The sequence below is a fragment of the Scleropages formosus genome, chromosome 7 (assembly GCF_900964775.1).
Source record: "Scleropages formosus chromosome 7, fSclFor1.1, whole genome shotgun sequence".
Classification (NCBI taxonomy): Eukaryota; Metazoa; Chordata; class Actinopteri; order Osteoglossiformes; family Osteoglossidae; genus Scleropages; species Scleropages formosus.
Genome location: NC_041812.1, coordinates 3,436,214 through 3,462,877, shown reverse-complemented (window position 1 = coordinate 3,462,877; position 26,664 = coordinate 3,436,214). Strand labels below are relative to the sequence as shown.

At 48.8% G+C, this 26,664-nt stretch overlaps 1 protein-coding gene across 3 annotated transcripts in view; it reads right to left on the bottom strand.

The window, feature by feature from the left end:
• The window catches only part of LOC108927992 (phosphatidylinositol 5-phosphate 4-kinase type-2 alpha), a 48,960-nt gene extending 25,783 nt beyond the window's left edge, over window positions 1-23,177 (bottom strand). For 2 of the 3 annotated variants that reach the window (XM_029253279.1, XM_029253280.1), the window contains exon 1: window positions 21,988-23,177. In XM_029253279.1, the coding sequence (XP_029109112.1) occupies window positions 21,988-22,128 (141 nt within the window). In that variant the 5' untranslated portion in view covers window positions 22,129-23,177. The remainder of the gene's footprint in view (window positions 1-21,987) is intronic. The other variant, XM_029253281.1, reaches the window with a different exon arrangement.
• Window positions 23,178-26,664: the final 3,487 nt, after the last annotated feature.

The following is a 26,664-nucleotide window of genomic DNA, read 5'->3' as shown; positions in this document are numbered from 1 at the left end:
AAAAGGGGAGGACAGGGCCTTTGGGAGACACCCTTTACGTGGGTGCCAAGAGTTGACATTGACTCGATGGTGCTCAACAGAACTGGCGACTCTTGCGAATAATACAGTCATTGCTGCATATTGTTAGTTTACATTAGGAAACTGTTTTCCAATGTCTGGACAAGGAATATCGTGAAACAAAACTATTTCTCACACGGTGACCTGCAGCGGTCCCACTCTGAGCTTTCGGTCAACGTCGGAAGGGCCGGAACTGTCGTGCAACCTCAGCATCTTGTCAGATACATGAAAAGCACTAAATGTAAATACTGAACACAAAGAATATTTAATGTGCAGCTTCATAGTGCTGATTGTGAGCAGTGAAAGTAACACGGTTTATTCCAAGGCATCAGGAGGTTTACTACCACTCGCTTTTCATGAAGGTTCATCTTCTGCTAACTTGGCCCTGGCCATGGACAGCTGCGTCGAGGGATGGTAGAAATCAGGGCTGGGCTTGCCTTGGACTGCTTGATGGACCCCAGTGTCCCCCTCACTCCATCAAAGACCGCCGTGCACCGAAAAGAGTGGGCAGCAACTCCCCCCTCCACTGTCCTCGAGGCCTTTTTTCCAAGGGGCGTACGCCGCAAATCGACTTGCCTCGGTGCAGCCTACAAGAGACCGGAGACCAGTTGGCCTCTGGAGAAGGGCACGCTGGTTGGGGGAGGCCCACGGCGGGGCGCCGGCCCAGAGAGGCAGCTGTCACCGTCACCTGCAGGCCCTCGCAGCTGAGCCCCACCATCAGCAATGCAGTTCATCGCCAGCCGGATCCCTAACCAGACCCGCACCTGGACCCAACATCTCAATGTCATCGAAGAGCAGGGGTTGGTATCTCCAGGCCTGGACAACGGCCCAACGAGGAAAATATGAGCCTTTAAACCCACCATAACACACAGGGCCTTAATGGAACCTTTCCCAGTTCTGATGAAACCTACTCTCGGACTAAACCGGACAGACAATAAGGGCAAAAGTAGTGAAAAATTCACGTTAAGATAGGACTAGGCATAACAGGGGAATGTTTTAATCAAATCCCTGCTTGCAATAAAATAAGGTACGGCGGCGGGTAGAGCGGTAGCTGGAGCCAAAGGCTTGCAATCAAAGGACTCGGGTTCAGCTTCCACCTCCTGCAGTCGATGTGGTCCTTGGCTTATGACAGGATTCTGTTCCGACAATCCTGATATACGTGAACTATAACAATATTTACAGTTTATATGAATGCCACATTGTATAATGGGTCCCCCCTGCTAATTTAACAAATTGTCCAAGACAAAATAACACAGAACGATAAAAACACGGTGCAAAACTACATTTTCATGCTGTACTTTTACTTCATTTCTAAAGCAACCGTTGTCCGCTTTTTCTTTTCAGCACCACCAGAACACTGCTTGGCTTGTTCGCCATTTTAAATAGAACTGAAGGGACTCATACGACAAGTTTTGCAAAGCAAACACAAATCTCTGCTACACACCCAAACAGTAAGAAGCACGGAGAGACACTACGGCACATGGAGAGCTCGTTCTTAGATGCTGCGACCAAAAGTCGGGACTCAAAAAAAAAAAAAAAAAAAAACTGGTCCCTGATTTACGATGGGTGAACGTTCCGCAAAACCCACGCATTTAATACACACCTCTGCGTGACAGACTGGGAGATGTGGATCGCTGCCGCTGTCCAGCATCACAGAGTATCGTTCCGCATATCGCTTTGGAAATCAAAATTCAAAGTAAGGTTTCTACTGAACGTCTCTCACCAGTCGAAAAAAAAATCGTAAGTCGAACCATCGTAAATCGAGGACCACCTGTATTTAGCAACGCGAGGACTACCTGTAGTACCCTTGATTGATAAAGTAAACATTACCAAGATGTAAAAATGTGCAAATAATTCCAAACAGCTTATTATACAAGCCTCATATTGTAAGGCACTGGGGAGAAGTGTCAGTTGAATGAATGAATGAATGAATGAATGAATGAATGAAGAAATAAGAGCATTAGGTGGCACTGATGGCACTCAAACACACATTGCCTCCACGGTAACATAACACAGCGCTTTGCTGAAATCTGCAGCAGAAAGGGCCCAATTTACCGCAGAACTCGGCTTCACATTCAAATGCTTCCAAGAAATTGCTTTCCATTTACAGTTTCCATCCTTCTGCATGGTTTCATTTTCAATAAACCCTCACACCGATCAGTCCTGCGAAGCTCAGATTATTGCGCCTCATTTCCTTTCCGTTGTCGCGCCGTCTGGCGGGGGCGATGCGACGGCGCTGCGACTCTCGCCCTTGAGGTCGGCCTTCTCGTTCGCACCTCTCCGGAGGTCCCTCCCCTCCCCTCCCCCTGCCCCTGCCTCACCTCGACCGCGCAGCGTGTCTGCTGACGCACATACGTGCTGCTCTATTTTGGCGCGTCGTCCTGCAGCTTCCCATCTGCTTCTGCGGTGTCGGGGGGGGGGGTACCCCCCCCCCCCAAACCGGGCCACGTGGCGGAGCCCGTCTTTCAGCATCCCGCCAAAAGCAATCAGGTCCGCATCCTGAAAAGTCGAGCAGAGCCGCTAGGTGAAGGCTCGCGACCTTTCTTGCGTACGACCTCGTTTGACCTTTCCAGTCGCTCCTGGGCTATGGGAATACAACGATAAATCCTTCGAAACTGCTCCACAGCACGGTTGTTTACCCCTCAAAACCCGAGCAGGCACAGTTTTAACTGCCCGAACAGAAAGGGCTGGCTCCACGTTTGAAGACTACTTAACGACAAATGCCACCTACCATCAGCACATGTCCGGTGCCACATAGTGAGAGTCGAGCAAATATTTGCTCAAGCAACACCGAACATTTGCTCAAACAAAGTGACGTTAACTGAGAAAGAAGGGAATCCGATACCATTAGTTCGCCATTCTTCATAGGTCTTTGCAGCATAAATATCCTAAGCGCAACTCCATGAATTCCTTTAAAATCGGAGTAATTCATGAGTTTTGCCGCAAAAGTGGCGCCGAGGGTTCGTTCAGTCACATTCTCCGGGTTACACATTACAGCATCGATCCTCATCGCCACCAACGTCAGCCTAGAGGGGCAGTCGGACGACCGCGGCGCCTGCTGCGTTGCGGAGGAACGTCGCACTTCTTCCCCAAACAGGATGAGGCCAAAGCCATGAAGACCTGTTAGCTCCCACACCCTTCCTCCTGGAACAGGCTGCCGGTCAGCAACAGCCACATGAGCGCAGCTTCTGCATACTTACGACTGAATCTTGATCGCATGTCCTGTGCCAAACATCCGGAGTAAAAATGGCCCGATGCTACTTTTGAGGATCATGCAACCATTACAAATAAGGCCAGGGATGCACAATGTATCCATTGTTGGTGTTTGATGAAGTGATGTTTTATTCAAGAATGTGTGCAGGGCAGTTGAAAAGCGGATGCTGATGGTCACTCTTGCAGTCCTACTGAAATATTGGAAATTGAAGGTGACGTCGCATCAGTTACGTTGTTTGTATGTCGGCGAGAGACATAACTGCAATTACGAGTGCTCACCGACTTACGATGGGATTATGTTCCGTGAAACCCATCGTAAGCCGAAAATGCAGTTAATACACCGAACCTACTGAACATCATAGCCCGGCATATGTGCGATGGCCATTACGGGTTTGCCGCCTTCGTGCTGGGCGATCATCTCGAGTTTCTTCTCAAGAGTAATTGCCCTCCTCTTCTTCTTCTTACCAGTAGCAGGAGAGACAGGCGGTGTTTCGTAGACACGCTGGATGCACAAAACACAACGTAGATACGGGGGAGGAGGGGTATTCAAAAAAACGCTGGAAACGCAGAACGCTGTAGAGTATCGGTTTTAGACGCCGGTGACCGCGTTGCAGACTGGGAGATGTGGATCGCTGCCGCTGCCCAGCATCACGAGAGAGCATTGTACCGCATATTGCTTGACCGGGGGGGGGTTGGGAATCAAAATTCAAAGTACGGTTTCTACCGAATGTCTATTGCACCATCATAAACTTGAAAAATCATAAGTAGAACCATCACAAGTTGAGGAGCACACGCACATTGGTTGAGACCGCTTCAGAGGAGTTTCAGAGAACCGGAGCCTAACCCAGCAACACAGGGCGCAAGGCACCCCAAGCGGGACTCGAACCCCAGACCCACCGGAGAGCAGGACCTGCCCAAACCCGCTGCGCCACCGCACCCCAAAGCTGAGGAGCATCTGTATTCAATTCTCGTTAATCTACACTAATGAGTCCGTAATAAAACGAGGCAGCGCTGCAACAAAGTAACCAGCTAGGACAACATGGTCTTAACCGGATGCTTTTTTTTTTTTTTTGTACATGGAACAGAAGGAAATCTCAAGCGTCACGAAAAACACGAATAAGGACCTTGCAGTAAAAGGAGGCGAAAGCGATGACGGTCAGGTACCACGTTCGGGTTCCGACACCGGAATCAAATGTAGAATCGATCCGATTTCCGAGTCGCAAAACGCTAAATCCTTAAAGGGTGAAGACATGCCATCGGAGGGTCACGCACGTTTAAATGAAACCCGCGTCGCAGTCTTTCGGCGTTTGCCGAGCGAGCTGCGTGCAAACGGAGCGGAAATGTTCCAGGGTAAATGCACGGCAGTGAAAAATGGCATCAACTTAACATTCCCCTTGAGGAAGTGTGACTAAAAGCGGAGAATGTTCAGCCCTCAACAGCCGCCTCGCCGGCAACATGTAAAATGGAAAAATAAGTTGTTCGACGCACCAGGAAATGGCATGGCCTCCCCTAAAAAAAAAACGCTTTACTGAGAAAACTGACAGTAATTCACGTGAAAAAATACGAGCACAGGTGTAAATTAAAGTACGAAATATGGACTCGCCTAGTCTATGACAAACCGTCTACGTAATTATTGCACGTCGACAACTCTAACCACTACGCCACCTGCTGCCCCACATAATTAAAAGATATTACAAATTTAGGAAAACATCGATGGGGCATCTTTTGCAAAGTAAATGTGGTTTCGGTTGCGTCAACCGACTGCGGTTTTAAGTCTTCTGGATGAGACGGCGGCGTGTAGGAAACCGGTTCCGACGTTTCGCTTCCCCTATTGGAAGCATCTTCAGGGAGCTTCCGCATCTTGCGAAGGCGCGATGTGAACTGGAGCGTTTGACTAGGTTGAGCGTATTTATGGGTGGGGTCGAAGGTCATCGCCGTTGGTCCCATTGGGTAGCGTCCCTGCCGTTTTCTCCACCCGCAATGTATTTTTCGAATTACTGGTCGGTTCGTTGATCTGAGCTTCTGCGTGAGGCGGTCGGGTCGTCGCGGGTCTGGAACGAAGGTTCGAAATGAAGGGCGTCCAGGTCCTTGATAGTTTGAAACCTTCTTCTCGATTGAGGTTCTCGGGGTGCTTCCCTATAAACACGGTTTCACGATCCACCGTCCTTGGCCGTACTGACGCTCCGATCATTGATACGTAGCAGAAAACTCAGCCCTCCAGCATTTCCCACCTCGATTCTAGTGTGTGCGAGAAGGGATTGCAATCCACTCATGTTGGAACTCATGACTCGAGGCCTCGTAATTCCTGTCCGCGCAAGCCTGAACGACGAACAGACGGCACGTTGACAGCTTTGCGCAAAGCGGCCCGGGCGGAGCGGTAAAGACGGATTCTTCAGCCGGACGGGAGGCCAACGGGAGGCGGGGAGGGCTGGATGCGGGCGGCGCGCGTTCCATCCGAGGGATTCCCTGCGCGGCGGATAACACGCCACCTGCCTGCATCTGCGCTAACAAGGCCGCGTCTCCGACAGCGCTAAATCAGGAGCATGACAAATTACTAGAGCACCTCGAGTAAATGCCAGGGAAGATTGCGCGATCGCGTCACAAATCATGTACTCCGTTGGGCGGCGAGAAAAATAGCATGTAGGACATAAAAAATTTAAAAAGACTTTAAAACACGGCAAACTGGTCATTTTTGACGGAGCGCAGATTTTCCGTTACGGAGCTCACGGGGTTCAAACACTTTTGCACCACAGCCGTCGGGGCCCCGAAAGTCGGCCTTGTCTGTCGGATCGATGCGCAGCGGCGGTAAATCACACACTCCCACTGCTGCACATGCAAGGCTGTCATCTGCATGCAGAGCAGCGGCGCACACACGCAAACATATGGCATCCAGACACACACATTGAGACACACAGCTAGGCAGTGTGCTAAGCATCCTGACACAGACTCGCCCACACACACACACCATTGCAACACAGTGGGACTGGCTGGGGTCAGGCCTCAAGGCCACGTGCATGAGCACTGACACAATGTTAGCTAACCCTTGACACAGCAGCAGCGCGCGCACGCACACACACACGCACACACCTACCGTGACTGCGTGCTGCACTTTGCAGCAAAACAGCAGAACCAGACTTTCAGATTACAGCACGGATTGTTTCCAACAAAACTGCTCCGTGAAAATCGACTCTTACAAAAAGGGGGGCGGGATAGAACTGCTGAGGTGCGCAGTTTAATATTTCAAAAACCAAGGCTATGCTCTTTAAAAAGCTTTTAACGGGAAAACTCTTTCCCCTTATTCGACGCCCGGCGTCCGGAGATTCGAGCCTAGCCGGCGGTGCGCGGCCGAGGTTCGCAAGCGATCGAAGAGGACGAAAAACGAGAAGAGGTCGCCGACGGGAACTCCGCCGAAGCCCAGAGGAGCACAACCGGAAGACGCGCAGCACGCGGTGGCGGCGCCATGTCGTTCCTCCTCGCCGCTCCTCGCTCACAGCAGCTTTCGGAGCCTTTCGTCGGCCTTCCCGGCCAAACGCTCCTCGGGGTGCCAATTCGTCCGCGAGCTGCCAGAGCGTCGGGGAGGGCAGGGCAGGGCTGCGCCGACGGCTGGGGCTCCGCACGCCGTCGCACTCCCGCGGACACGACGCTGCCGGGGGGCCTCCACGAAGTGTCAAATCCCGGTAACGGCGAAAGCTTTGTGTTGGACACGTGGCGTTATGGCAGCAAGAGACCAAAAACTCCAACTTCAGCACAAAGCCTGCTTTAAAAAGGGCTGTAAATTATGTGACGCTGACCGAAAAAACCAGCGAAATACACAGTATGAAAACATGGAGTATGGAATTGCTGGCAGCATGGTGGTTGGAACTGCTGCCTTTGAATCTAGAGGTTGCAGGTTTAAATCCCACCCCCAGCTGTAGTACTCTTGAACAAGGTACTTACCCTAAATTGCCCCAGGGAAAATTTCCCATTTGTATAATGGCTAAATAGTTGTAAGGACACTGAGCGCATATACGACGGTGGTCCCATAAGACAACGGAGCTGAAAAATTCTTAGGCTACTGACGTCGTAGCGCAACGCGTTACTCGCGTGTCCGTGGCGGTGCTGCTGGAAACAAACCTACTGTGCTGCCAGTCGTATAAAAGTATAGCACAAACAGACTGGAATTTAGCGTCTTCCGGAGTAGACCGCGTCGTCGTAGAAACTAATCCCAACGTTTCGTTTCCTATGTTGGAAACATCCTCAGGGTTCTGCATCGTAAACCGTTAGACGTCGTCTTAGCGGATCATGGTGACTTTGTATAGCACATGTAATTATGTACAGTACATGATAATGATAATAAACACCTATGTTACTGGTTTATGTACTTACTATACTGTACTTTTTGTTTTACAGTGTACTCTTTCTACTTATAAAAAAGTTTACTGTAAAACAGTATGCTGTGTTACACCAGCAGCAGCATCATAAATCTTGTTTACCGCATCTCTTGACTGCATCAAGGCTATACCATCTAGGTTTGTGTAAGTACACTGTATGATCGAGGCTATACCGTCTCGGTGTGTATAAATACACTATCATTGAGGCAATACCACGTAGATTTGTATAAGTATTCTATGATGTTCGCACAACGAAATTGCCCAACGATGCATTTCTCCCAACATATCCCCATCGTTAAGTGGCGCATGTCTGCATCTTAACATTTTAAGCAGCTTTCGAGAAAAGCCGTCACATAAATGAATAAATATATCCTAGAACAGTGTTATTTATTCAATTTGGCGATTCCTTTATACAAGGTGACAATTTCACGTAACTTACAACAATTTCACCCGTTTATACAGCTGGGCAATTCAGAGCACTGCAGGCATTTCAAGGAGTTCATGGTACCGTAGCGGGAGCCGAGAGTCGAACCCAGGACCTTCAGCAGCCACTACGCTACAGCGCCGCCCCATCCCTCCTCCCGCAGCGTTGCTCTCAGGCTGCGTTGTTCACGTGGAACATTCCTAAGCGAAGGGATCTAGACTTATTAGCATCGTGACAGGTACATTAATAACAGCAACACCGACAGCAGAGAAACGGTACATGATTTACTCAGCTGTCATGTTCTCCTGCACCAGCCTACGATTCTGGAAATGTCCAGCAAATTTTTTTTTTTTTTTTTTTCCTCTGGAAAGAAACACCAGACGAAAGGAAACGCTGTCCAGTCACATGCAGCGGAGGTATCCAGGCAGCAGAGCTGAGGTGTGTGTGTGTGTGTGTGTGTGTGTGTGTGTGTGTGTGTGTGTGTGTGTGTGTGTGTGTGTGAGAGACCAAGTGCGCCAATTTATGTGCAGAAGACGATGGGAAAGTTCCGCACAACGGCGAGGCCTTTTTCTCCTCGCTCTCATCTGTCCTCGGGCTACTCCCCCTCCGAGCACCATGCTCTTCACCCCTTTATCTCCCCAACCCCTCCAGTCGGTTCCCAGCTGGAGCGCACCCAGCACGGTCGCCCTGAGATCAGCGTAATTCTTCTGGCCTCCAGAACCTGGAGTTTCTTCAGGCCATAATGGCTTCAGTTACCATTTGAAAGACTGCAGTGTTTTTCTTTCATTTTCTTTTAAGCTTCGCAGCTCCCTGAAAAAGGTTAAAATCTCGACACGGCTGCGCTGGAGGAGCCGGGAGGCTGGACGCCAACCAGCAGCCATTTGCCGGGGGGGGGGGGGGACTGGATCTTGCCGACACGCCTCTCTCTCTCTCTGCGCTCTTCTCATCTTCCAAATTTCGTGCTGCTGTTTCCGGCCGCGGGGTTATGTTTTCCGCTGCAAGTACGACCTCGCCGGGGGCTCCATCAGGACGGGAAGCTCTCCGTCCTCAACACGCACACTGAAAGTGCGATTTTCGAGCAAACACGTGCTTTTTTTTTAAAAAAAAAAAAAAAAAAAAGAAAAGGAGTAAGGACGTAGGGTCGCTAGTTCTCCTTAACCGACCGCATGACAAACTTCAAACTTTTTAAATGATCACGGAAAAACGTCCCGCCAACAAAAGCCACAACGCTGCTGCTCCGCAGAGCTCTGGTGAAAGGCGTGAAGGGAGGGGGGAAAAAAAAAAAAGGTTTGTGTAAAAATAATAGGTTTATACGCAGCGAAAGAGCAGAATAGCAGCAGGAGGGAGGATAATACCCTAATGCTGGGTATTACCGTAGTGCAAAGGGGCTCAGCACATTTCAGATGTTCACAATATTCAAACAGACTAAACTGCATCGGGAAGCATCTTGCAGACAAACGTCCTCAGTCCACTTAAAACGGCTCTTCTTATTGACGCGGGCGAACACGGCGCGTCGCTTACGAGGACGACTTTGAAATCCGAGCGCCCGTCAAGCGGAAATCCGCGTTCTGCCGTCGATTCCGGTCCGTTCCGCCACGGTCCTATTTCACGCTCCGATTTTAGCGTTCTCGTTTCTTGGCGGAAGCCACCGTCTCGGACGGACCGAGTTACCCGTCCGCCCCCGGCGGGGCCCGCCGACCGAAACGGGCGGAAGGGATGTTTAGGGGCTCCGGGTCGGCGCGACGGGCCCGGCGCGCGAGCCGGAACACGACGGCCCCGCATCTCGGTCCATTTCGGAAGTCCTTCGGTACGTTCCGCGCCGCGTTCGGCGGACTCCGTAGGCTCGGCTTAAACGTGGCCGACGAGCGCCGGCCGCGCGGCGTCGAGGACGTCGGCCATTTTGACACGTGTGCCGAAGCCCCGAGAGCTCCGCTGCCAAATCACGGCGGAGAAGCGTCGCGGGAAAGCTGTCGCCGCTCCCATAAGAGACGCCGGCCAAGCGACGACGGCGACGACACGAGGCCCCGCTGACATCGGCGAGGCCCCACCGCCCGGAGATTTCCTTCTTTCGGCGTCATCCCGCTCCTCTCCAGCCACGCGGGCGGAGTGCGATCGCTTCGTTTTCCTTCGGCGCGCCTCCCCCCGCCCCCCAGCCTCCCCGAAGGATCCCCCACACTCTGCGCTCCATCTGCCAGGCGCAGACTCACCGGCGCCGAGTCACGCTCCGCCGGGGGCCGCGGACCCCTCGGTTTAGAGGCCTTTCGGGCGGTTCAAGCGACGAGAGAAGTGCCCATACAACGATATTATATTAAAAAAAAAAAAAAAAACTTGGTTCCTTTCTCAGTCTCTGCAATCGGAGCGAACGGGGAAATTAATTTGCCTCCGTGGCGACGGCGGCCCTCGGCGATCTGGCGGCGCCCTCAATCCCGTAATTACGGTCCGCGCTCCCGAGTCCGAGCCTCCTCGCCGTGGCCCGCGGACAGCGGGAGAGGGCACCTCGAGGGCAAACTGCTCTTTCCTGTACCTGCTCTTCGTTTCCTAAGCGCGGAATCCACGCTAGTCTGCGCCGAGAGTTCAGCCGGACACGTCGTCACCGTTTCGGGTCTCTGCCGTTCGGTAAAGAAAAGACAATTGTAGATGACTCAGCCCCCCCTGGAACCGAGAGCATTCTTTGCTCTCCGCCACATTCGCGGTGCTCAGGAACTTTAACATGAGCTGTCAAATGAATGTTTTTCTTGGCACAAACAGCTATTTCAGGAGAACAAAGTGTAAGAGTGACTGACTGACTCCGGCTTTCACGCAGGGACACCGCGGAGATGGTGCGTCCGCTCACCTACTGCCACATCAAGGCTCCGGGATATTTATAGCAAGTCTTTATGCAACGCTGGCAGAGACGAGGCTGCACAGGAGGAGGGAAAGGGAGGGCGAGGGACAGATTAAAAATAAAGAAAAGGAAAAAAAGAGGAGGACAGACAGACGGAAAACTGCAAACACGACGGTGGTGGAGGACAGAGGACAGAGTTGCGCCACTCAGCTCTCCGCTCGACATGCGTAACCAGACCGAAATCCAAACAAGGGCCCCACACACAACCTCCAGAGTACTATACCGTGTTTTAGAACACCGTGATTAACGGTGCGCCCTTTACGCCCGGCCCTGCTGCGACTCTCGCTCTGCTCGCGGCGGTAAAGCCCGCTGGCGGTTTCAGTGCCATTTCTCCGAGAAGCTGTATTATAACCCTTTAAAAACATTTTATTATGAAATAATTCAGCGCCGCCACCCCCACCCCACGATCTTTAGCATTTCAATGAGAATAAAAAAGGCTCCAAGATGGCTACCCAGACAGCCTGATACTTTGCATAATAAGTGGGTACTTCAAGGGCTACAATTAGAGAAATGAGGGTCTGTGAGTGGAGTGGGGGGGGGGGGGGGTACGGGTGTGTTATGCCTTGGGGGAGTTCAGGGATCCTCTAGAGCTAACGTCGTGGGAGAGCAGCGCGGCACGCCGAACGGCATCGGTGCAGTCCGCTCACCGGCCGCTCGTCGAGGTTCATTTATCTCAAGGAAGTTGGATGGGGGTTAGGTGGGGTGGATGACCTGGGAACGAAAAAAAAATGAAGAAATAAAAGGTGCAAAACAACATGCGCAAGAAATACTCCCTAAAATAAAATTAAGTGACACATTAAAGTAGTCAAAACTGTACAAGTCGTCTGAATTTGCATAAACGTGTCATCAGCATAAAACAGGGCCGCAGAGCAACATGCCGACGAAACGGAGAGAAATGCTTTCAAGAGTATCGCTGACTGTCATTAACGGCGCACGACTCGGCTGCTGTACTTTTTACGACCGTAGGCAGTTCAGCGTGGGGTACATTACTTTGACATTTATTTATTTATCTATCAATCAGACGCTTTTCTCCAAAGCGACTTCCAACGAAGTCTACGTAGTGTAATCAGCCCACACACCTTATTCACCACGGTGACTTACACTGCTAGATACACTACTTACACTGAGTCACTCATCCATACATCAGTGGAACACACACACACTCCGTCTCTGTCACTCACACACTATGGATGAACTTGAACAGCATGTCTTTAGACTGTGGGAGGAAACCAGAGCACCGGGAGGAAACCAACGCAGACACGGGGAGGAATGCAAACTCCACACAGGCTGAGCGGGGATCGAACCCACGTCCTCTCGCACCACCCAGGTGCAGTGAGACGGCAGCGCTACTCGCTGTGCCACCGCCGACACCCTGTAACCACCGCGCCACCCGCTCCCCCAGCAACAGAGCACGGCAGAGCTGCGCTGTCGTTCTGGCATCGGACTCGGATCGATACTCGGCGCATCACGTTGCGCAGCCGGTGTTACGGCTGCATCCACATGTGGCAGGACAGGTTTTCCAGAACCGCGTGGGCCTGACGTCACCGCTTCAGACGACGATCGCTACTCATCCGCACTCACGCCTCCCCGCAATCTCGCCGGATCACATTCAAGCGGAAATGTAAACGCCGCGCAGTCCCGAGGAGCTCGGATCCCGGCGGAAGCGGAGCGAGATGCGGGAAAGCCGACCGGCGGCAGGCCCACGATGGCAGCCAAAGGGTTCGCCCGGTCCAACTTGGGGGGGGGGGGGGGGGGGGGCACACGACACACGCACCTCCCGGTGCGGACAGGGAGCTGCCCTGCACTCATTGTTCGACAGCCTGACTTCATCTGGAGTCAAGCGCCTCTTGCATGATTTACGAGCGGCGGCGACGACGCCGTCTCAGGGCGCGCCTCTGCTAGCCGGCGCGCCAGACCGGTCCGCGCTCGTACGCCGTTCCCGCGACGAAGCGAAGCTGCACCGCGACCTCCGGAAACGCCGCCGTTCGCCAGGGGCGCGAGCGCGGGCAGGAGGAGCGCCGAGCCGCGGGGCTCGCCGCACGAGCCGGTCGGAAAGCGCTTAACGGCGAGCGGCCCGATCCGGAGCCGCGCCGCCGAGCCTCCGCCCCACCTCGGAGAGGGAGCGACGCCCCGGAATACCGCATGTGCTACACATCAGGAACCGCTTCCCAAACATCGCGCAGCCTGCTGACTAAGCAACCAAAACAAATAAAACGCAGAAACAAATAGTGACGGAACAAACAGAACGGAGGCCCATTTCCTTTTCCACCGCTTTGGCTCCGTGCTCCTCTGCAGTGCCTCTTAAGTGCAGAACATGGGCTGCTTGAGCAAAGTCGAACGGTGTGTTTCTGTGGCTCGCTGGGTACATTATTACTACTCCCACTACTACTACTACTATTATTATTAATAATAATTTCCAATTAGCTGAGCACTTTGTCTTAGGCAAATCACAACGCCAGATACACTACACTCCATCCAAGTATCTACCCATCCACATAAGAGTCATGTAGCGCGCACGCACACACACACACACACACAGAGAGCAATTTAGAGTCACCAATTTCACTGAAACGTGTTTTTGGAATATAGGAGATGAGCAATAATATTGACCAGTAATATTAAAGAGTCAAATTTTACCCCGAAAAGAGAAGGCTGGAGATAAGCAGTAATATTAAGAGTCAAATTTGCGGGAGCAAACGAAGGCACCGGCAGGAAATCCATGCAAACACGGGAACGACATTCCAACTCGACGCATACCGAACCGGACGCAAACCTACGTCCAAACTCGTGGACGTGGAGTCCAGGAGCTCGACGGCACCGAGACCATGAGCCGCGCCACCGCGCCGCACAAATAGCCGTAATTCTTACGACCACCGAGCGTTCACGCATACTTTAGTAGCACAGGACAAATTTTTCGGAGAAATATATGCAGAATAAGGTTTTGTCGAGCCAAAAACTTCACATCAAATGTACCCAGGGGTTCTTTTTTTGGCAGACTCTCAGCCTACGATGTCAGGCTTGCAGCAAACGGTGGCATCGCTGTCTTGTTTCAAGGAAAAGGGAAACGAGTTTTACACAAATCAATGCTGACGTGCGAGGGGGGGGAACGAAACAAACGCGTCCGAACGAACGTTCGGTGAGAGCCGTAGGAAGTGCGGAGAGGAGGAACACGGTTCTCCAGGAAGCAGCTGGTAATCTGCGTCGGCTCGTGAGGTCACAGATAAGCACGGCCCTACGGCGCTCCAGCCTCCGGCATTCTTCTCCGCATTCTTCGCCTCCTCCTCACCATCCATAAATTTCCGCCCAGGCTGGACATACGTGAACTCCACAGCGACACGAAGGGCAAACGAAGACTCCGTGGGCGTCTCCGAATTCTCACTTAAAACAATTCTTAAATAACATTCTTTGAATGATGGCTTACTCTCCTTGAACCCCCCACCCCCATTGCTATTTAATGAAAGAATCATTGTGTGTAACATTCTATTCTATTGCGTAAACCTCGGTGCCGTTTCTGTCTTACGCGCAACGCGCTTCTAGAAAGCGGTACAGTTCACATCAGCGACAGTGAAAAGACTGACACTTGCCTGGTAACAAAATACAGGCGGTCCCCGGGTTACGAACGTCCGACTTACATACGACCCGTAGTTACGAACCACCCCCCGTAAAGCCCATTATATTAAAAATTCGAGTTACGCGCAACGGTTCGTAATAACAAACGGCGCTACTCTGCGACGCTCATCGAAACACCGTGCGTCTGCAGCGATTCGTCGGCTCGCGAACCCGAGGTAGGACTAAGACTTGGTTCTTCTCAGTCGTACCACGTTGCCGTTAAGTGTCTTGTGCGTTACTGTATTTGGCTTCAATTTTTTTTGGTTTTACCCTCCTAAGCATGGCACCAAAGTGTAAATGTGATGCAAGCGATGGCGATGCATAAAAGAAAAGGAAAACGGTCACGATTGAAACTAAACCCGAAATAAAGCTTATTGGAAAAAGGCGAAACGCCAAAGAACACTGGAAAAGTGTTTGGCTACAGTCGGTCAAGGATCGGGACAATTTTAAAGGACAAAGCGACAATAATGGCGCATGTAAAAGGCTCTGTCCCGATGTCTCTCTCTCTCTCTATATTATACATACTGTAGTAGCATTTATTATCATCTTTTTCTATGTCTATAATAAATACTCTAGTTACATTCATAATCCAGGGACTGCCTGTAATCCACTTTAATAAACCTTGAATGTAAGGACTAATCAAAACTATGAGTCCACTTACCCCCTCAAGTTAACAAATTCGATTAGGATCGAACGAGGAGACTTGTCAGAGGTGTACCACATTTGTGGGTCGCTCTGATTTTGCTCTACAGTCCCGTTCCTCCCATAAACAGAGCACCAGGCATAGTGGTTAGAGCTGTTGCCTTTGGACCCAAAGGTTGCAGGTTTGAGTCTCACCTCCAGCTGTAGCACCGTTGAGCAAGGTGCCTACCCTAAATTAATGAAATTAGCGCATATGTTGTACTTTTGCTGAGATGTACGTCGCTTTGGACAAAAGCGTCTGCTAAATGAATAAATGTAAATTGTTCCAGCAAAATTACCCAGCTGTATAAATGGGTAAATAACTTAGAAGCTTAACATTTCACTTTGAAGAAAAGCATCAGCTAAACGAATAAATGTAAAATCATGTAAAATGTACTGCATCCTTGCACAATATTGCTGCTCCACGGTAAATACGTAGTCCCTAAAGGTACCCATCTCAGCACGCTGGCACTATACCTACGTGAACTGCGTAAGGACAGAAGACGACTTCGCAGCAAAATAAACACACTGGTTGTCAATCAGATTAACTCGAGATTAAATTCATATTCCATAATGACACGGCTGTGCCATTTTTAGTCAGGCTCCTAATAAAGCCTTTCATTCGCTTCGGTTTAGGGGCACTCGTACAAACTCATTAATGTTTTCGGAATTTCCTTCCCGTCACTGAAGACCTGGTCTAAGAAAACAACACCATGCCAGGCGTGGCACTCGCTGCCAGTCTGTAACTGCGGCACAGAACTAAAAGCGGGGTAAATTCCCGTGTCGTTACCCAAACTGTACCGCCAGCACCGTTGACACTGAGGTACATCTTAAGGCATCCATAAAGGGAGAACCAGGGAACGCTAGATTAGCCAGTCGTCACACAGCAGCTAGGAAGAAACGCACGTAACGGCTGCAGATCTGTCGCTGACCACATCAACGTGTCGAGATGCCCGCTGTGCAGATGTGCACGGTGTGCCCATGCGCTACAGGAGGTGATCTGAGGGGACATTCCAGAGGAGCCTAAAAGGAGGTCACATCTGTCCTCACCGAACCCTCTTACTCCAACTGGCACTCTTCGCAGAGACGGGCTCCGATCCGCGAGGCCTCCACGACGGCAAACGTTTGACCCGAAGCATGGAAACTCCCTTCCAGAGGGACTTGCAACATGGGGAACTGAAAACCTAAAAGCTAAGCGAACAAAACTTTCCAAAAAGAGGTCAACGGCCTTCATGTAGAAGATTAACAAGGTATGTAGGCTTTCTATTCAGACTGCAAGGAAATTGTCAGTTTTATGAAACCTTGCGTGAAAGCCCCAACAGCACCACTACGCGCGAAATGTGTGGGGTCAACTCAGTTTCACAAAAAGCAGTGAAAACGTTTGACTCTATCCAAGAGGTAGAAGCTGGAACGAGCGGCAGCGATGAGCCAGTTGCTAGGATGAGGGCGGAAAACCACCGCTTCTGAACCGCACAGTCAACATCATGGCATGTCATGAAAAACCTCGGTTTCTCTCGTGTCTCAGTTGCAGCTACCCTTTGCTTATCTGTCCTGTCAACAAGCTTACTCTTCAACAGATGGACGCAGCGAGCTTCTGAGGTCTGCACGGTGTCGGCACCACTTGACAAATGGAACAAAGCCATGGAGAGCATGTATGGTTGACTAAACCACCAAGCTGAGGCTATCTGGGTGGTGAAAGGCTTCTGAGGTAAACAGAGTAATATGATCTCTTGGAGAGATGCCTCATGCTGCTGCTTCGTGCTAGCTCCCTACAGTTCTCGTAGCTGAAATCACCTGCACGTTTTAAAAACCGCAGCTTAAAAGAGGAATATCATCAAGTTACAACCTCACGGCTGAGCCAGGATTGCGGCTTCACGTTCGTCTTTTGTAAAGAGCACTAAACGAATATTAAAATTCAATAAAGCGTTGAAAAGACTAATATCCTTCTAATGGTTCTTATCTGTGACATGCACGATGACCAATATTTACCTGAGTACTGAGCTCAGCGCTGAATAACTTTTCCTCTTGAACAATGGAAACACTGCAGTGTCAACACAAGCTCCGTTTCCCCGCTCAACACGTGCGACCTTTCTTAATTCAAAGCGTTTTCTTCACGTAACATTGCACCAATATACAGACATGCATCGCTTAACGATGGGGATACGTTCCGAGAAATACGACATTAGGTGATTTTGTTGTGCGATCATCATGGTGTACGCTTATACACGCGTAGACAGTATAGCCTCAATCAGCATACAGTATTTATACACACCTAGATGGTATAGCCTCGATGCAGTCAAGAGACACGGTAAACACAAGATTTATGACTACCTACTGCTGGCGTAACACAGCATACTGTTTTACGGTAACTTTTTAAGAAGTAGAAAGAGTACACCGTAAAATACCGATAGAAAGTACAGTAAATAAACACCTATATTACTAGTTTGTGTATTATGATTCTCAAGTATTATGTACTGTACATAATTGTATGTGCTATACTTCTATACGACAGCGCAGTAGGTTTGTTGACAGCAGCACCACCACGAATGCGATTAACACGTTGCGCTATGACGTCACTAGTCGATAAGAGTTTTTCAGCTCCATTATAACCTTACGAGGCCACCGTTGTATAGGGGGTCAGTCACTAAGCGGCACATGACTGTACTGTATTTATTCTCATGCTTCTACATGAAGGAACACTTTTTTTTTTTTGGCGAGTTCCAGCTCCAGGGATGGGCCGCATACGCATGAAGAACTTCAGTGTTAGCTTGGCTCTAAAGAGCGGTATCCTAAACACAGACCCAACGGAAGACAAGCACCGGCCACGTCCACGAAGCCACGCCAAAGAGTCCTGCCTACAGCAGCTGCTGCTCTGGGAAGGGACTGAGAGTGACTCAGCCACCTGTAATCCATTCCAGATCCCTCTGTCCAAAAAGAACATCGAACTGGCTTAAGAAAACCGAGTGGGGGGGGGGGGTGGAAAGAGGAATGAACTGCCCTCCTGGAAAAGAGGAAAGAGGGGGTTATTTTAAAGCACTGCAAATGATCCCCCTGGAAAAAAAGCAAAATCTCAGAAGCTTTAAGAAGTCATATTCACACATATATGACTTTTTCAGGGGCTGCTGTGCACAGTCCATACTGGACTGCTCTCCTCACTCCTCTCCAGTATTATCTCACTGCTCACCATATGTTTTTATGCATTTCACTTTACGAAGATGAATATTTAGCTAGAGTTATTCTGAAGCTATTTGCGTGGCGAGACCGCACTCAAAAGCACAAACGGGCCGCTGACAGCACCGTGCGCCGCAAATGCGAACAAATCACTTCCGACGTTATTCATATCATTCTGAGCAGCTACTGATATCATTCAAACCAAAGGCATGCAAATGGAAATCAAAGGCACGGCAGGGAAAGTTACGCGTCAAAGTTATCTGATAAAATTATGGATCGGGGGGGGGGGGGGGGGGGGGAGACGCGCTTCTAGACTTCCTCCTCAGAAAAATGGTATGAACTCAAACCGAATCACGTTACACCAAAAATGTCCATGGGTTGTATAACTTGTCTGTGGAATCACAAAAAAGAAAAAAAAAAAAAAAAAAAAACCAAACAAGACCATGTAACATATGAGGCCTGATTTCCCCGTATTTTTTCTTTCGGCGATTATTAGAGTATCTACGGAAAACAGGAATTCCGTTAATGCGTCGATGCAAAACAGCTACAGTAGTTACTAAAGGCAGAAGAGGCAAATGGTGAAACAGGCAGCTCTGCTTCTCGGGCCCCGTGACAGAAATGAGTCACTGGTATCATTTCCGGTCCACGCAGAGGCATCGGAATCTCTGACACCGCGAAGAGGAAGACTAAAAAAGGCGCAATTCAATCGGCGCTAAATGCAAAGTACGAGGCCCCTAAAGCCATTTTAAAATAGATGAAATTATAATCCTCTTTGTCTCAGCAAACGCACCTCAGATGCTTTTCACTCAAACAAGCCTCTGATCTTGGGCGGCGCGCAAGGCCATCGCATCCCAAGGAAGGTCACGTAACCGGTATACGCAGGTACGTCATCTCCCCACTGGTCCAATTAAGGGGCACAAACAAAGAGCAATCGGCGATTAGCTCTGTTTACACCCGCATCGTCAGGTGGAGATGATCCGGATTAGCGCAGCTCTCCATATGGGAAAACGAGCGCTCAAAAGCAGGGCTTTACTGCCAGGTACGGTGCAGCAAGGGAGGCCGTTCCGCCAGTAAAAGAAACTGGGCCTTAATCGGTCCTCATAATTTATTTTCAATACAAGTCTAAACTTCAGGAGACATTACGTGATGTGCAGTTCACTTTCCGTACATCTTCAACATGACATTTAAAGCTCCTGGAGCTTAGGAAGGAAGATTAACTTGATTTTGATGATTTGGTTTAACGTCAAACATAAACCGGGGGGGCAGGAGTCATAACTATTTTTTTAAAGTGGAAAAATAAAGATATTTATATGCAACTTTTTCAGATTATACATTAGAATGAACCTTCTACGACTAAAGTTTCAGTGCTCAAGTGAGAAGACACAAAGAGCGTTGGGGTTTAGTACATGTGGTTAAAAATATCCTCACAATAAAATGTAGCCATAAATGGAAATGGAAGATTTTAAATGAAGCATTAATGTCAGAATTGTTCATCTGAATGACAAAAGATGGAGAAAGGCTTAAAGCAGTAAAAGACCTTAATCTCAACAGGTCACCCAGCTCCTGAATGACTTACTGCTAAGAGGAACATTACTTTATCGTGCAAATAATAATTCTGTCCAGCGATGGATTTCATTTTGAAATCTCCGCAACTAAAAAAAGTTTCTAATTCTCATAGTTCCCAGGACCCAAACCCTAAAGGTAATCGGCACTTCCTGCAAAAGGCTACAACACTTTTGTTCGATTTTTTTTCAGATTGTTTGTCAATGAAGCTCTGAACTGCAAAACAATAAATATCTTGGACTTCCCAAGCAGTTCATGGAACAGTTTAAAAATACCTGCGTAGACAGCACACTTTCAAAACATACAGTATCGATATATGGAAATATATAGCACGTTGAAAACAAAGTTATACTGCTCACCATACTCCGCTGAACAGAGCGGAAAACCCATGTATGACAAAATACGGAAATTAGTAATTGCAGGCAACGAGAAACAAAACATAAGCCCTTGAATTCAACGTTTACCCTGTTCAGTTCCAAACAGAAATGAGTTTGACCAAAGGCTACAACACACTAAGGAACAACACATGTTCACATTTTAACCAATTCATAATTAGTACCGTATAAATCAGACAAACCTATAAACATAAGGTATTTTGAATGTTATGCACCGACTTTGGAGGGATTTTTCTGATCAGCTAATTTTCGATTTGTGATCTAACAGGACTGTAAGTAACCTCCTGGAGGAATTTACTTTCAGCTGTGATTGCGACACATTAGGACCATGACACCTTTAGCACTCTAACCAGAATTAAACAAACATTAAGTGAAAGATATTCAAATATAAAGGCAGAGTGCATGTTCGTGTGCCACATTACTAGATTCTTCTATGGTTATGGCCCATCTCGAGTCCAACCCTGCATGCAGAATTCCTTTAGCGCAATCCCCACTGTAAAGCATGAAGATGAGAGACTTTAGGATTTTACCATCTAATGATCTCGATAGAGACAACATGCATAAATCAAAGATCTTAAGTTTTGAGAAAGTCCAGACCTGTCACTGTCATTCATTTCTCTGACAAAGTGGAGGTTTTTATTATTCACCGCCTAGCAACATTGAGACACAGCGTGCTCAAAAACGCTGCATTACCCAGCATCCCTAAACCAGAATAAAATCAAAGTGACAAAAAGCAGGAAGAGATGTGGCAGAAGCGTCATCTCATTTCCATAAACTTCTCAAGCTTGCTTCGACTTTGTCCCTCTTGGGAAGACAACACACGCGTCTCCTCGGTGACTACTTTTGCTGTCAACTCCCCGAACCCTGGCAGAGTCTGGCAAAAAAGTCCACTGGGTTCCACTTTGGAGAGACACTTCTGTGAAGTTGCTGTAAGTGTGAAAAACACCCAAAAATCCTCATGCGCATGATACTCATCTCTTGCCACTTGAAAAGGAGAGCCCACAATGCAAACACTAAATCCCATCCTGTGCAAGGGCCTGAGAGGCTGCATCACGGGTAACGGGGAACAATCCTGCTGTCACAGGAGCGCCTGCATTGCGTCACCCGTGACGTCACACACAACGCTTCGTACCCAGCAGACGTCACCCAACACGCTGACGTTGGCTCAGAGAGGCAGAAAACTACGAAACGGCAACGAGAAAGGGGGCATTTTATTAGCCCAACGTGTGCTCTAATGTGGTTCCCAACGAAAACCAATCCAATCAAGATCCGTGAGGTTTATACATTTTCGGCTTCATCTATTAATGAAGCGGCGCCGAGGCCCCGCAGTCGGATGGAAATTGTTGCAGCACAGCGAAGTTGCGAAAGTGCCGCTGCCGAAACGCGAGTCTGCGCGGTGTGTGCGCGCACACACAGCCAGTCTCTCCGGCTAGCTTAGCCGCCGAAGGGCTGCAGGACCGGACGCGCGGTTCGGCGCGGTTCGGCGCAGCTCCCCGCACACGGACAGCGCAGCCGAGCCGCCCGCACACAGGCCGCCTGCTGCCGCTGCGCACACGTCCGCGCACACTCCTCGCAGACAGAGTAGAGTAGAGAGCGGCGAGCGCTTTGCTTTGGACTCACCGAGTGGTTGACCCCCCACATGAGCACGCTGAGGAGCGGGTCGCTGGCCCGGAACAGCTTCACTTTCTGAGCCACGAAGTGCTTCTTCTTCGTCTTCGTCTTGCTCGCTATGGACGCGGCGATGCTGCCGGCAGTAGCCATGTTTAACACACAAATACCACCCGACGACCGGATTAACTAAAGACAACTAAATACCCCAGGACACCCCCTCTCTTCGCTCCACGGCGAACTCAATCAATCAATGCGCTCGAGTCGCGCCGCCGCCGCGCGCTCCTCCGGTTCTGCAGCGCGCGATAGAGAGAGAGGAGGAGGGGGGGGCGGGAAGCGCAAAGAAAGATTTTTTTTTTTTTCTTAAAAGCAACGAGGCGTGCAGCTGTTCCCGCTAGTAGCTACACCAACGTTGCCCTCGACATGATGTGAAAAACGTGGCCTAGCCTAGGTGTCTAGCTAACCGCTTCGCTATCAAGTGTGTGTGTGTGTTTTTTTTTTCCTTAATGCATCACACTGCAGCGACCCTCTTCTCGAGACACCCCGCTCGCTGCTGAAGCTCGTGCCTCGCGAGCACGTCCCGCAAGCGGCACCGGCACGAGCAACGCCCCCTCGAACCTGAACCGCGACCCCGGGCTCCCCAAAGGGCGGACGGTCCGGCAACGAGCCTCTTCCTAAACCCCCGGAGTCCAGGCAGCTGCAGTCTCCTACTAGTAGTAGCGGCACTGCACCGCCTCGGTACGCTCCATCTTCCACGGGGGGGAAACGCCAAGTGTAACTGGCGTGACGGGGAAAAAAAAACGGTCACGGAAAGATTCAAAACGTTGAAAAAAAAATGTAGAAAAGCTCCACAGATTTGAGCAACCTAGCTCATCAGCAAGGCTTCCGAGCGAACCCCAAAAAAGGCAGCCCGGGCGGGTGCAGGCTGGAGATCCAGCCCAATGCGCAGAGACGGCGCGTGTACGCGCAGCGCGTCGCTCCCGAGACCGACTGTCGCCCCCTTCCCGCCGTCTCCTCGAGCTTTGCGAACGGTGACAACGTGCAAAAGAAAAAGCCTCGGCTTGCTTCACATGGCAATATCCTCTCTGCTGTCGCGTGAATTTTTATTATTCGGATCGGTTTCGAGCGTGCAACTGACTGTCTCCCCCTCCCAGCGCTTCCGTCCGGGTGCGATTGTGCTGAGTGACAGCTCGAGGGAGGAGGAGGAGGAGGAGGAGGAGGAGAAAGAGGAGGGGGCGAAGGAGGACGCCAGCGCTCCGACATGCTGTCTGCTCGTCCCCCTGTTTCTCCGTGCAGCCTCCGGTCGGGCGGGCGTCGTTTCGAATCGGCGAGTCACGCCTGACTTAAGAAAGGTCAAGCAGATGAAAGGCACTCAGGAATATAGTAAAACATAGTAATTCGTCTCATTATTCCCATTCGTTTAACTACATCATTCGAACAGTGTGTATAAAATACAAGAAGCAAGTTTCAACATGCCCGTGACAACGAAGTGCATAGATGATTATTTTATTGGTATAAGTAGTAAAATAATAATGATGATGATGATGATGATAATAATAATAATAATACATTTTCCATACTCTCCATAGATTCATGTAATTCGCCCTAACTGTCTGTTTAGTTTAACGAAAAATGGTCAGTTTGAATACACGTAGCCGGCAACGTAAAACAAAGTAATAATACATGGAGTCACAAAAGGCTGCGAAAGAATTGTGTTCGGATGATGAAACGACTCAACCGACCAATCAGAAGACAGTCTGTCATGCAAAATTTAGCGTATTACTGACACGGATATCCCGCGTTTCGCTGTAAAAATACCAGAAACGTGTCATCATCTGAACCTGTAAATTTTTAATTTTTTTTTGCACGTTTGATACACTAATAAATGTACTTCACGCCACTGTCTCATTTGACGTTTTTAGAACAGCATTTCTGGGGTAACGGTGAAATAATAAATATCCTATGTTTATGAATATGTAAGAGGCATTATTAGTTGACTGGCATTTATTTACATTTACTTTTTTTGATTTAGATGATGCTTTTCTCCAGTGTAACTTGCAGCTCATAGTTAATAGAAGCCCTTTTCACTACAGTTAGGAACTTTAGATGTGAAATATAAATTAATGTCGGTAGGTTTGCAAGATAATGAGACAGTATGCTGTTTTGCATGATGGTGCTTATGCGGTTATTTTGGTGGGTGACAGTAAAACTGTGTGTCCATGATCTGACAAGCAGCGGTTGGTGACTATCAAACATTTACTTATCAGACACTTTTCTCCAAAGCAACTTCCAATGAGCTCTATGTAGTGTTACCAGCCCACACACCTTATTCACCAGGGTAATTTACACTGCTAGATACACAACTTACACTGGGTCACTCATCTATACATCAGTGGAACACACACTCTCTCTCTCTCTCTGTCACTCACACACTATAGGTGAACCTGAACAGCATGTCTTTAGATGGTGGGAGGAAACCAGAGCACTCACAGGAGACCCACAAAGACAACATGTAAATTCCACACAGACTGAGCAGGGATCAAACCCATGTTCTCTCACACCACCCAGGCACTATGAGACAGCAGCGCTACCCATTGTGCCACCATGCCATCTATTCTCCACTGCCACCGTGGAAAAGCACAGGTCTTTGCATCATTGATGAAGGACTATTTGCTGAAATTGTATGTGAACTTCTGTTCAAACCTGCAACCCTGCTCGGGACAAGCGGTTGTTGACGATGGATGGATGGATGGACTTATGTTAAAACCTTTCACATCTTGACAACTCAACAATAATCAGAATCAGAATCAGAACGAGCTTTATTGCCAAGTATGTTCGCACATACAAGGAATTTGTCTTGGTGACAGGAACTACCACAGCACAGACAGAATGACAGTGACAAGACACAGATGAGAAGATAGAGTATGTGAGCAAGGGATAAAAAATATTTAAAAATATAAAGTACCCAATAACAATGTCAATCACTGAAGCAAGACAGCTTTAACTTTCCTTTTCTCTAAATTGCATAGTCTTAGCTGAAGAAAAAAAAAAACAAAATTGCCAGCTTAAAATCATAATGTCTGAGTTTGACTGTCCCTAGACACGATGGAACATTTTCCAGGCCTTTTGAATACCCTGATAAAGGCACAGAATGAGCAGGCAAATCAAAACCAACATGACCTGAAAAGGAAACAGCCAGGAGAGAAAGTCCATGCCTGGTGTTGTGATATAACACAGAGGCACACTAGGATATGGTACATGTCATCCTGGTGTTACCCAGGTACAGCACAGGGGAAAAACGAAGTGGAGGCTTCATCAGAGATCATTAGGCCGAGCAGTTTAGTCGACTCGCAACAAGATTCTTCACAAAATCTTTCGTCAAGTCAGAAGGTACAGTAGCTGTGATGAAAACATGTCTCTATATAGCAGCATTAATAATTCTGGCCTCTTGCGTAACCAAGAGCCATATGGATCAGCTGGCTTTTTCGAGCCATATGATGTTTGATGAATGAATGTTTTAACTGTCACGGTCATTTAGCAACACACAACCACCTGCATTCAATGCGGATAAAAACTCTATATGTCAAAGCTTTATTTACAAATAGTCTAAACCCATCGGCCCTTGCTAACATGAAGGGTTTAATTCCTTGGCCTGTCAGCTTCGCCTTCACCAAAAATCAGTTTGTTCTTACTTTCTTTGCATAACGCAGTTCCTGGAAGGACAACATTGTTCTGGCTGCGCTATTAAGGGGGTCTCCTTGCTTTTGCAGTTTGAGACAAATTGCTGAAGCTGAAATAATTAGGGATGCATTAACTGACCCAGGCTTCAAACCCTTAGGTGAAAGCCATGTCTCTTTATATCCCCTTTGACAGCTGAAAATGCCTCCTGCAGATAGATCGCTCCACTCTTTCCCGCTCTGCATCTCCTCTGCATCGACAGTTCACAGACACCAAAACAGCTGGAAGTAAGAAGTACGTCCTCTGAGAGAGGAAATTAAAGCTTGATTGCATAATAATTTCCAGCTCCTCCTTTTTCCCCAACCTTTTCAGCTCTTGCAAGTTGAACATCTTGTGCCAGCAAACCTAAATCACAGCAGTGTCTCAGTCACAGATTTCAGGACAGCTGCAGCTGGACTTTGGACAAAAAAATTGACTGCACTGGAAAAGTAAGGTGCCACGATATGGATGCACACAATTTTAGGTATGAGGAGAACTTGCACCCTGGAGAAAAAAGTAATGGTTTAAATATGGTCAAATTGTACCACACATAGCCTCAAGGTCAGAATTCCTGCACGCCTTTCCAATTACAGCAAACTTCCAGATTCTAGAAGACATCCTGGTTTTATGTTCTGTATTTAATGTGATAATTTTCCGGTAATCTTGTTTTCTCCCATCAAAGGCTCACTTTGATATGAATGATCCAGCTGCCAATGTTCTCAGACACAGTTTGCTTATATGTGAGCAGAGTTGGAATTCATAGATTCAAAGTATCATTTTTGCTCTTACATTCATTTATTTATTTATTTAGCTGACACTTTTCTCCAAAGCAACTTACAATGTTATGCTACTTGCAATTATTTACCCATTTGAACGGCTGGGTATTTTTTTCTTATATTTTTTTTTTAAATGGGGCAGGGGGCACAGTGGTGCAGTGGCGCAGCGGGCTTGGCCAGGTCCTGCTCTCTGGCA